Source organism: Miniopterus schreibersii, assembly GCF_964146895.1.
Source record: "Miniopterus schreibersii genome assembly, chromosome: 9".
Lineage (NCBI taxonomy): Eukaryota > Metazoa > Chordata > Mammalia > Chiroptera > Miniopteridae > Miniopterus > Miniopterus schreibersii.
The window spans coordinates 52468364-52480463 of record NC_138118.1 but is presented as its reverse complement, the minus strand read 5'-3'; the positions used below and the strand labels follow the sequence as shown (position 1 = coordinate 52480463).

Sequence of the window (12100 nt, the reverse complement as noted above, 5' to 3'; positions counted from 1 at the left end):
CCAAGCTGCCCAATAACCAGCACCAGGTTTTATAGAAGTAAAGAGTGAGATTAAGTGGAAGCTGGAGGAGCTATGGGTCCAGGTGTACCCCAGGCTAACATGGTGGCCTGCAAATAAGAACAACCTAGAGAGTATTATGGTTGCAGCTTAATTACTGCCTCCCAAATCTCATGCAAATGTATTTAATGGTCAATCTTAAACAATTTGTAGGAAAAAAAATTCTAGGAAATATAGTTTCAACTTATCTAAATTAACACAATTCTGCCACAACAATTGAAAAGTTCTTATTGTATTCACTGTGTGACTGAGACAGTGATTCATGCCATCTACAATTTGATTAAAAGTGTTGATTATAATTTACAGTCTTCTGAGAGAACTGGAATTTCATGCAAATTCTAATGAACATAATGTAATTTTCCTTTGTAACAAATGGGCACTGATTAATATTCAAAACCAATTTATTAAATTCACCTCTACTTAGCATTAATAATGGGCTTAAATTCTGTTAACTGTACTTATGAGGAATAAACAATTCATAATGTGATTCAGGCTGAGTCATGGCATATTATGGTGTGAGGCTTCAGCAGAAAGAAATATTCAAACCAGTAAGCAGATGATTGCGCATTTTAAGACTAAAATAAGAAGTTGCTGCCCAGGCCGGTGTAGCTCAGTTGACTGGGCATCATTCCATACACTAAAAGGTCCTGGGTTTGATTTCTGGTCAGGGCACATGCCTGGGTTGTGGGTTTGATCTCTGGTAGGGACATGTGCAGGAGGCAGCTGATTGATGTTTTGCTTTCACATTCATATTCCTCTCTCCCCCTCTCCTTTCCTCTCCCTCTAAAAATCAATTTAAAAAACAACAACAAACAGCTACTGATCAATTAATAAGTGCTTGGTATCATACTAAGTACTTTACATGGATATATCACAAATCCATTATTAATTTAGAAGACTGAGGCTTAGAGATTCTAAGTAACTCTCTGATAGTCACACAGATACTGGAAAATGATGCCTGAACAATTCTAATCCATGATTGACTGACTTGTAAAAGCATCAGATTAATACTAGTCACTGTTTGTTTTATCATTATGATTTCATTACATTTGCTCTATATGTTTTTTCTAATTCTTTGGGAATACCTTTTCAAAGATAAATACCTATCTTAGAATAAATATTAAATGTTTATAATATTAATATTTAATTAAAATTAAATATTATATAGATAATAACACCATTAAATATTAATAAACATAAACAAATCTTAAAATTCCAAAAATCTAAATTTTAATTATATTCAGAAATTATTTTTAAAATTAATATATGTATACATATATATACATGTGTTATGTTGTATATATATGCATGTATACATACATGTGTATATCCACAGATATTACATATAAGTTGTATATTATAAATGGATTATTATTAATGGCTAAGGAGTCTCCAAAATTTATTAGAAGAAATGTTAAGTGAACATTTTATATTATTAATTATATTAAATAACAGCATTTTGTACTTTGAACATTAAGGACACCAACCAAAAATATTTGCTTTTTTGTTATTAGACAAGGCTTAGGGTAGAAAAAGGTATGCATAGTTGAATGAAATCAAGCATTCCTCTAGAGTCTGGATTTTATTTTTCTTTCTCCTTCCTCAAGTCTACATCTAATATGCAATTCAAGATGTTCATTTCCCACATTTGAATATTAGATTATATTATGATAAATGCATGTACATTAGAATTAAATATGCCAGCTAATTCTATCCATAATAAATCTCTTTGGATTGTAACTCTACCTGCTTGATGTAAATCATTGACTTAGTTCCTTTAAAGCATGAGCACTAAGTACTCAAACCTTACATAAAATTGGAAACTACAGAATTTCATTATTGAAGTCAGAGTAAAAATTTTGATTAACTAATAGTTCTTTTGCAGGAAAAATATTCAGGTTGATTTCACATAATACTTTAAATTGTATGCCTTCATTTGAATATGAGATGAAGAAAGGTTATGCTAGGTACACATTCCGGACCACCCAAAATCAAATAAAGCCATTGAATGGTACAAATGCAATAATTAGATTGATAACCCAATATAAAAGAAAATATAAGCCAAAAAGCAGAAATGATCAACTTCTCTGGTCCATATGGAATTTCAAAGTGTCATTGTTCAAAGCTTCGTTAAATAGAAGAGAATTACTTTGGGCAACTTTTGTTAATATCGTGGTCTATGGTGGCTATGTGTATAATCATTTTGACCAAGTTTGAAAGTTTCAAGTAATTTGAAAGGAAAATATTTATAAAATCTTGAGCAGTATTTCTAAAACTTCAAAACAAATAGTCAATCTGGAGGTGAAAAAACAGTCAAACAGGGCCCTTAACTGAAATGAGGATTTAAGGGCAACGATTCGGTAGCCTAGTGCGGGAACCTTCATTTAGTTCATCACATTCAAGCCACTTTAAATTTATTTTTTCAATTATCAGAAGTTTAAAGATGATATAGTTCAATTAGTATGAATAGACTTACATACTTAAATAGCTAGCCAAGAAGTAATGCCAATTTCATTGTCCTAATTGAATCAGAATTTTTTTTTTAATTATCTCACATTAAAACAAAACAAAACAAAACACAGCATACGAGTGGAAAGGTCAGTGATTTTATTATACCATCCTTCTTAATAGTGAAGGTAAAAATATCTCCCAAAATAGACAAAACAGCCTACTCGCCATTTCATAAGACAATTGTTTAAAAAACTCAAGTTATAAATTCAACATTAGGTGGCTAATATTGTAATTAGAAGGCAGTTAAATCTTAGTTTTAATGGATATAGAAGAGATTTGAAGAAGAGATTTCTAACATCCTTCAGTGAATGCCGCGGTATTAGGAAGACATGATTATGGATAATCTGATGTCAGCAAAGTGTTAAAATGAAAAGATACAAAACATTATTGTTAGATGAGTGTGGAACAGCTTAAATAGAGAGAGGAATGAAGTGAGTGACAGGAACAATCTCACGGATTACTGCTTTGGCATGAAGATGCTAGTATTCAGCTTGCTTGCCAAACAAATTGACCAGAGAAAAAGAAAGTCAACAGATTAACTTCAGGAATTAAGTTTATTAACGGATTTTCATGCAGGAATGAATCCACTCATCATGATAGGGAAAGGCTTTCCCAGCTGCTAGATTATGCACTAAAATATTTCTACATAAACTACAGATGAGATATAGACTTTTTTCTTTTTAAATGAATGTTCATTGACCTGAGGCAATGCTGTACTATACTCCTTCATTTTGGGCTAATTTATATTTGTACCAGAACAAGTTGTTAGATTTAATCATGAACTGAATATATTTGAATAGAGATTGCTCATCTTCACAGTCTTCTCTCCTCTTTTCTCTTATTTAGAGTAAAATTTCACAGTTCCATCCATAATTTAAGAACATGCAAGGAGGTAATTGGAATTGGAAGTAAATTATATTCTTTTGTGAAAAGTATAATTATCGGAAGTTAGTTAAAAACACCTCAATTCTCTTCTAATTTTCATGCATGGAGCAGTTGTTTTGACAGATGGATGGACTTTATTTTTGTATTCGTCCGGGAAAAGACTGTGTAACACAGTCTAATCAGTGCTACATATTTGTAATGTTTGTTTTTGAATCACTGTGCAATTGGCTCCTATATCATTTTCTGGGAGTAGACATTTTCTTTCTAATTTATTTTTCCAGGCTAATATCTCTATGTGTAATTCCTCTGAAATTACACATCTGATCTGAAAGCACTAGAAATCCTTAAAAAATAAGTGTAAATGGTTTGTCACTAAGGAAGTTGAATCACTGCTTTACAGGTGTGGCCCTGGGGCTCACTGGTTTATGACTGCTTCTACTTTTACTTCTAGGCTAAGTTAACAATTTTTAATGCTGTGGGTCTGGAGGACATTCAGTAAAATAAGAGGTCGGTATGGCTGCCTAACTCTCGGAAAGCCAACTTGTTGCTACACTTGTCTGTGTACATCAACTTAAATTCCAAAAAGGATCAAGGTTTGAAAATGAATTCATTTTGAACTGATTACATTCTCTTTATTACGTTGTAAATCCGCCAGTGCTGAGCAAAGCAGTGCAGGAGTTTAATGCCAAAAAGTGCATTACACTCTGAGCCTTAAGAATCGTCATGGTTCAAGAAAAGGTCAGAAACACTCTTCTTCTGTCTCCCTAGAGCAGAAATGTGTGAAGTGTGTTTCCTTTTTCTGCCACGCTTCCTTCTTTTATAATGGAATGTCCAGGCTGCTTCCAAATAAAATGAATATCCTGTTTTGGAACACGCACAAACCTTGGCAGCAGGGAGCCAGACAACGAAGGCAAATCAATGATACTCTTCTATGCAGGTTTTCTGCTTAAAGAACAAATGCTCACTAACAATGTCCCTTTCAAGTGTTGTTTTGTTTTTCTGTCCAGTTCTTTCGGTTCACCGTTTCCTCCTCCATTGTTGTTGATGAGTTTTCTGGAACCTATTTGTAACCAATTTTGAAAGTATTTAATTCAATTTCTTTGTTTCATTTCAGTCTTAACATCCTATAAACCCAGGAAATTTCTCCCCGTTTATTTGCATCAGCCTTCACTTCAAAATAATATTGAACTAGCCCCCGGGCATGGCAACAATACAACCTGCTGCCAACTGGGAGAGTTCGGGGAAATGAAAGGGACCGTCGCAGGCCTCAGGCCAGGGGGTGGGTCTCGTGGCTCTGCAGCCCAGCTACACTCCTTATCAGCACTCTCAGCGCTGAGGCGGGTGTGAAACATTTGCCAGCTTTCACAGCTATCGTTCCCATTGATTATACTTCAGCTGCTCTGCAGAGGAATAATTGTCATATTATAGAAGTTCTCTGACAGTTAACAGAGAACAAATTAAAATTATGATACTCAGTGTGGCTCTTTTTCATAGTTTTCAAGAACCCTGAGAGTTTTTCAGTCATTCTTTGCCAATCAGTTATCCAACTTGTAAGGGATATGAACCCACAAATTGCATGATTTCAGAATGCGTAACAGTTACAGAGGTAACATGGGCCATTTCTGTTCACAGATATCCATGGTTGTAAGGTGGTCCCTTCCTCCTATTTTGCATTGTGAAGAATTAGGCTATTCTCATGTTTCTAGGATGCACTTAGGTATTACTAATGGGATTAGAGAATCTGAGTGTGTGTTTACAATGGCTTGAATATCTTGAAAGGGCAAAGGAACTGAAATCCTGTTCTTTTGTAAAATGAACAAGACGTCTGTCTGGGACTAGCACTATTATTTATTAGAATATTCATTTGTGTACCAATATATACACAGCCAACTTCCTGGCTTCAACATATGGTGATGGAGCTGGTTATTCATCATCTCGAATATTGAGTCCACAATCAGGGATAGCTGGCTGTCTTTAAAGTAAAAGCAGAGCCTGTGGCCACTTACATGTTTCCAAGAAAGGGGTGCAATAAAACATTTTTCTGAAAATGAGTTCTTCACAAATGATTGAATTTTCTTAAAAGTACAAATAAATCCTTTGGGTAAGACTCATGAAGGCTTCGTTTGTAAATGAGTTTATCAGCTGTTTTCCTCTCCATAACCTCCTTCTTCTGCCCAAGCACTCATGGCCTATACTCTTGGGGAAATAGGAGAAACTGTTGCAGAATGGGGAGTTTGTTGCTAAGAGTCTTGGAAGTTGTTATATCTGTTTCACAGTTTTGCCTAAGATGTTCAAAGTGAAACGTGGCTGAGATCCATGTACCCTTTACGCTAGGAAATTTTTCTTCATGGCAACTTGAAAAATCAGTTGATTTCAGAGCTTAATTTTGTGTTTTAATGCCTACCAGACAAAAGTAAAATTGAGGATTGAAGTAGCAAGAACAGTGGGACAGATGAAATGTCTATTGTAGTTACTCTCCTAAACTACTCAGCGTATGTTAAAAAAGCGTGAAGAGTCATAACTTGAAAGTTATATATTTTACTTTAAATAGCTCTAATTCAGTTTTAGGACAATATATTTATAGGACATTCTCAGGTTTCATCCTAGAAAAATCAGTGATGATGGGAAGCAATTATTTGAATTTAAATATCAATTATTCTGCTCAAGTTTGGTTGTCTGCACCTTTTTTTACAGGGCCAATAGTTAAGACCAAAATCATTAACTGCAAACACAGAATACAGCTGTCGTGTGGAAATGGACCTAAGTTATTGTAACACCTCAGTTATAAACTCCCACTGACTACATGAGCCCCAGTGCATTCTGAGCTTTCACTTTGTAAGTCACGTGTCACAGACAATGGCTTTGGGAGTGTTACACACTTAGAGGTGCCAGGACCAAACCGATCCCCTGTTATGCTTCCCAACCTTGCTTGCTCCATAGTTTGCCTTAGCTCTTTACCTACACTTCCAGTTACATATTTGGTTCTTAATTCGAAATGCTTATAGGCAAAAACATAAAACTAATTAAGAAAGTCTATGATCAATAACAAAATAGCTTTTAGTGCACTTTTATTTATCACATATTCATTTGGATATTTTCAAAAGGGATGTTATGTATTCTATGATGAACTCATATTTTCTTGTATTCCATTTTTAAGATTTGTGATTTGGTAGTAGACCTTAACATTTTTTGGGAGCTATTTTGAGAGTTCCAGTTTTTCTTTTTACAATATCGATACAGGTTTTGTATTTAAAATATTTTGCAAAAATTGAGTCTTTCTTGCTCTGGATTTTTTAGACAATAAAGTTATCCAACTTAGATTATGAATATCTGAGTTTTCCCCTCAAATCTTTCCTCAAGTAGGACAAAAGGCTAAGATCCCTGTTTGCTCATAGAAAAATATTTTCTTCCATAGGATTTACAGATAGAATAGAATATATAGAAGGAATATAGTTTCTTCTGTCTTATTTCTTAGGTGATATCTTATTCAGAAAATAATATGGCAGGAATGTCTAAACTTCTATAAATAATAATAAGACATGACTAGAATATACCCATCACTAATTGTTTTTTTTTTCCTGAAGGATCCACAGCTCCTTATGCAGGAGTTCCACATATGGGTTCAGGATGTCCATGAACCTTCTGAAAGTATTTTGTAATTATACCCGCTCTACAAAACATCCTTTAGTCTACAGATACTGCAAACTCCGACATCTTCTTTATTTCATCTTAAATATTCCCAAATTGTCTTTGAGGCTGCAGTGACGCTTTCAGGAGGAGGTGGCTCTAACTTCTGAGGGTCTATAACGCTCACTATCAAGCAGCAATTCTGAAGCTCAAAGTCAATTGCCCATCATCATGGGTTACAATTAATGTTTCAGCTTTGTGTTTAAGAGAAATTCATAGTACATTTATTTTTGTTTTCCCCTACTAAAATTAAATTCAAAGCTGATTTTTGCAAAAATAATGACCTTTGCATTGTTTATCTAATTTATTAATTAATCAAATAATTTACTGTTCCCCTCATTCCTAGAAAAGACACCTTTGATTGTTGGTTATCTATATAACTTTATTCTACTTTGGTGTATATAAATTACAAATATTTTTATTAAAAGAGTTGGTGAAAGAACATATTTTATTGAGCCCTGCCCCCCCAAAGACTAAGAACTTCTGCAAACAACAGAATAATAAACCCTAATAATGCTGTCAAAGGGACACACACAAAATCTGCTCAGTCACACTTAGCACCCTGGAACTCACTGGTTTTCCTTTTCTCTTGCAGAAAGAATGTGCTAATTTCATCAAGGTGCTTAAGGCTTATAATCAGACTCACTTGTACGCCTGCGGAACGGGAGCTTTTCATCCAATTTGCACCTACGTTGAAATTGGACAGCATCCTGAGGTAAAGCTGGCTTTTAAAAACTAGCGCTTGTCCACGACCCCCTCCTGTCCAAATGCTTCATTACTGATTCCTCCAGCTCGTTTAGCTGCTGGTTCCTATTCAGTGAGACCTACTTCAAATTCAGATGCTGTTATTAATTTTAACCTGTGAAGGCAAAAACAATGAGGCCATCGCTCCACAATAGCTGTGGGCCAGGAGGAAGGCAGGGAAAGCCCTTACTTTCGCCCGATTGCAGAGGCAAGTCCATTTTGCATGCGCAGCAGATGTCAGCGGCTGAATGGGAGCTGTGTCCCCCCGTGTTTGTGTAAGGCGAGCTTTCCCCTCCGTTTCCATCCCCGGGCAGAAGTGTCTGCCACCCCAGTTGTTTTCTTCTGCTAGGGCTTTTAAACGGATGCCATACATGTGCACAGTGATCTACTCTCACGTTTGGCCTAAATTGTTGGCATGCCTGTTCTTGCTCAGCTAAGTGATCTTTTTATATTTTTGGCTATTATTTGGGTGACATGGGAGAAAATGTTTTGTTAATGCGCCTATGACTCCTGAAAGATGTTTTAGTGAGGAGGTTAAAATTAGGTAAATTTAAGTAAAGAGTGAAATTAGGGGAATATTTAAAGGGACAGTGACTAATATTCAAAGCAGTTTCATGAATTGGGCTTACCAGTAGCCTTTAATTGTAAGCCCTTTTATAACTGCTGGCTCAGATTCCTAAGAATAAAAGTGTTTATGCAGTGAGAAAATCATTTGTGACAGAATTTTCTTCCAATTTGGAATTCAGAAATACTCAACAAATGAAGGCTTTGTTCCCAGAATATTTCTGGAACCCTAAAGATAAAATATAATTTACATGTTAGCCACTTCTTTATAACTTAAACTCCAGGTTCTCTAAATTTTCTTAAGATGTCCTGAAGTGTTGCAAATGTGTTCTTTCAACCCAAAGGCTTAGAAATCAACAGTGCTATACCTTTTTTTGTATGAGACACCTTAGAAATGATGTGGTTTCTAGACTAAGCACAATTATTATTACTTTACCCATGAGCTGGGAAGATTAAAGTACTTTCCTCAGGTCCCACCAGTTTAGGCAATTGCCCGTCTGCAGCCTGTTTCCCCACCACATCCTTTCTCTTCCTTACAAGCACGTGTACTGCACTTGTGACATACTCAAGAGTTTTAAGTAAAAAAAAAAAAAAAAAATTAAAGAAAGGTAGTTTTACCTACATTGCTTGTTTGATGTTGGTGAAATTAGGAATGATTTCCTGCATATGGTACTGGAGACTCTGTACATTTAACTTTTTAGCACCTTCTGGATAAATCTCTCTCTCTTTGCCTTCTTATCAGCCATTTCCTAGAGTCAGGTGCCCTGGACAATGGGCATGGGGTGATTGTCCATGTCTAGAGCTATTCTGGAGATAGTTCCAGAGAATTCCCTAATACTATATTGTATTTTTGCGTCTGCCAGGCATCATGCCATCAGAGCAATGGAGTCAGGAGAGCTGAGCTCCCAACACAGGTTAGTGGAAAAGACATGGGCTTTGGTGTCACATCTGGCTTTGATCTTGTTCTACAGCTTACTAGCTGTGGAGCACTGGAAAAGTTACTTAACCTCCCTGAGACTCTGTCTCACATGATGTAAAACAAAACTGAACAAATCCTCTTTGAATCTCAGCATTCATGTATTTTAAGTGGGAGTTTGACTCCTTACCTCCAACTGCCTTCCAACCCTCCTAGCAACCCACTGACATTTTTGCTATAGAAACTCAAGGAGTTTCTAATCCCATCATTGTTAAAAGGGTGTCCTCTGACCTCAGACTGCAGGGCTTTTGTCCAATCTCCATTCAATACTAGGTGCTTGAAATGGAGCAAGCTACTTATTTTCTCTGTGTCTCTGTTTCTAATCTAGAAAGTGACTGAGAATGGCCTGTACCTCATCCAGTTGTTATGTGACTTTAATGGGTAGTAGGTACTGAAAATGTCAGGTATCATTTTGAAAATATAAATTTGCATCTCAGGGCTGAAATCCATTGCTCTCTTTCATGTTAGTAATTAAGTATCACTTTGCCTCTTAAATGTACTTTACTTCATCAGAGGTTGAGAATTATGGCACTGGGTTCTCATTGCTGCCAGGTGATACCACACTTGTCTCATCTTCTTATATTTTTAAATTTGAAGCTAAGGTAACCTTAATGGCCTTAAATTAAAATACCATATATTGTTCCTGTACTTTTATCACTTTTCCAAAAATGTCCATTTTGTTTTCTTTTTGAAGTTGCTACTTAGTAGAGTTCACAGTGTATTCCTTCTCAACTCATCAATTAAATTACTCACAGCTGACTTATGGGCAGATGGGGGAACGAAAGGTACAGGTTCTGGAGTCAGGCCATTTACTTAGGACAATAGATGAGGCCATTGCTTCGACTGAAAAAAAATAAATAAAGATCCCATACAATCTCCTTTGATGTGGGATATTGGGGTGCAAGTATTTTTCTGAAATTCTGAAGCTCAGAACCTTTGAGAGAGGTCTTCTTTTAGAAGCTCCATGATCTTGATTTGTACTGCAACTATATATTGGGAAATACTGTTACAGACTGTTTAGGAGGTCAGTGAGATTATTATGCAGTTACCTAGGGGATTTGAAGCAGTCTAGACAGTCTATCTAGGAAATTCTGGAAAAGAAATTATCAAGATAGTTTGTCTAGATGACGTAAAATTTAATTTTCAGTGCTTAAGCTTCCTTAAGAGAGAATCTGTTTTAAATCGATCTCTACTGGTACTTATAATATTGTCCTTGGATTTAAACAGTTATGCTGTTTGTGGAGTCTGATAAAAGAGACAATGTGTGCTTCATACAGTTAGTAAAAGAGTGAGGGTAACAGAAAGATTGGAAGAGTAAGAAATAAAGTAGCAATGAGACAGAGAACAGGATTTTTAGATTAGAGTTCATGAGCTTTCATGAAGTTTGAATTTAGTAACTTTTATTTATGAGGATAGTTTTTCAGGTAAGAACAGGACACTTCTTTGCCCTAGATTCTAGTTTAGAAGTAACATGTATACTTTGCTGTTACCTGCCCCACACTACATAAAATAATGAAATAGTTCCCTTTATACTCTATCCAGCCCTTAATACTATAATTTTATCATTTAAAAAAAAAAGACCTTTTGCTTTTATCATGACTTTCATGGACATTCTACATTCAGTTTTGTCTTTGCAGTGTTCTTCCTTTAAAAAACTCCTTGTTTTACATTGAGTTCCCAGGATTGTTGAAACCCATTGTTAGAAAATGACATGATGGGCTTACTATTCCAGATGGCCAGTGGCCACTGAAATAAAGACATCACTTTTGCAGTAAATCAATCCTCCCTTTATCATTTAAGGGCTTCAGATCTTATTGGAGGAAATTAATAATTCCTTTTAAAAATGATAAACAGATTGCAAGATATCTTCCTTATTTACTCTCTAGTTAAACAGGCTTTACTTGACTCTTCTAGCATTTTAATAACAATATTTACACTCCTGAAAACTGTATTTCTAAACTTACTCTTGCTGTATAGTGAATGCCTTCTGACCACACACAGTATGTCATTGATTGCTGTATTAAAGAGGTTTTCTTTTTCCTGTAGTACATTTTGGAATTGGTATACATATTAATTAACTCCAGTTCTCTAAGATGTGTGTCAATCAATTCTTGGGTATCTGCCAATAGCACTTGACACTGCAGATAACTGCCAGCAGGGTCACATACTTCATACACATGTATGTATTTATCATAAAAATGCATGCAGAGTTCATGGGAAGAATGATTCAGAGCTAGAGTATACATGAGTTTTATGTTTAAGCTGTTAGCATCCATGCCACTCAAATGAAAAATGTAAGTCATCCTTAAGAGACAGAATATTCCCAAATTGCTTATGGTATATGTTATTTCCCCTTCAGACTTACATCTGTTAAGAAATTGTTCGGATTTAGGACAAGTGTAGCTTTTCAAAGTAGTCTCTGGATGTTTCCTCAAATTCCAAATGAGCTTCTTCTATGTCCTGAGCAGGAAATCTAAGGAAAGATGGACCCAGATGAAAGCTGGAAAATATTAACTTCATAAATACTCCCATAATGTCATGATCTCAATTTATGATAGAACCAAAGGGATATTAAGAAAGGCAGTGAAGCTTAATGGCTATCTGTAAGGTCATTTCTACAATGACAACCAATATATCTAGATATAAAATACAATGTTTTGTCAGGATCTCCCCTTC

General features: G+C 35.5%; 1 protein-coding gene across 7 annotated transcripts in view; it reads left to right on the top strand.

Annotated features, from left to right (window-relative positions):
* SEMA3A (semaphorin 3A) overlaps positions 1-12100 on the top strand; it is a 441509-nt gene that overhangs the window by 298058 nt on the left and 131351 nt on the right. For all 7 annotated transcript variants that reach the window (XM_081148088.1, XM_081148091.1, XM_081148089.1 and 4 more), the window contains one exon: positions 7736-7855. In XM_081148088.1, the coding sequence (XP_081004214.1) occupies positions 7736-7855 (120 nt within the window). The remainder of the gene's footprint in view (positions 1-7735; positions 7856-12100) is intronic.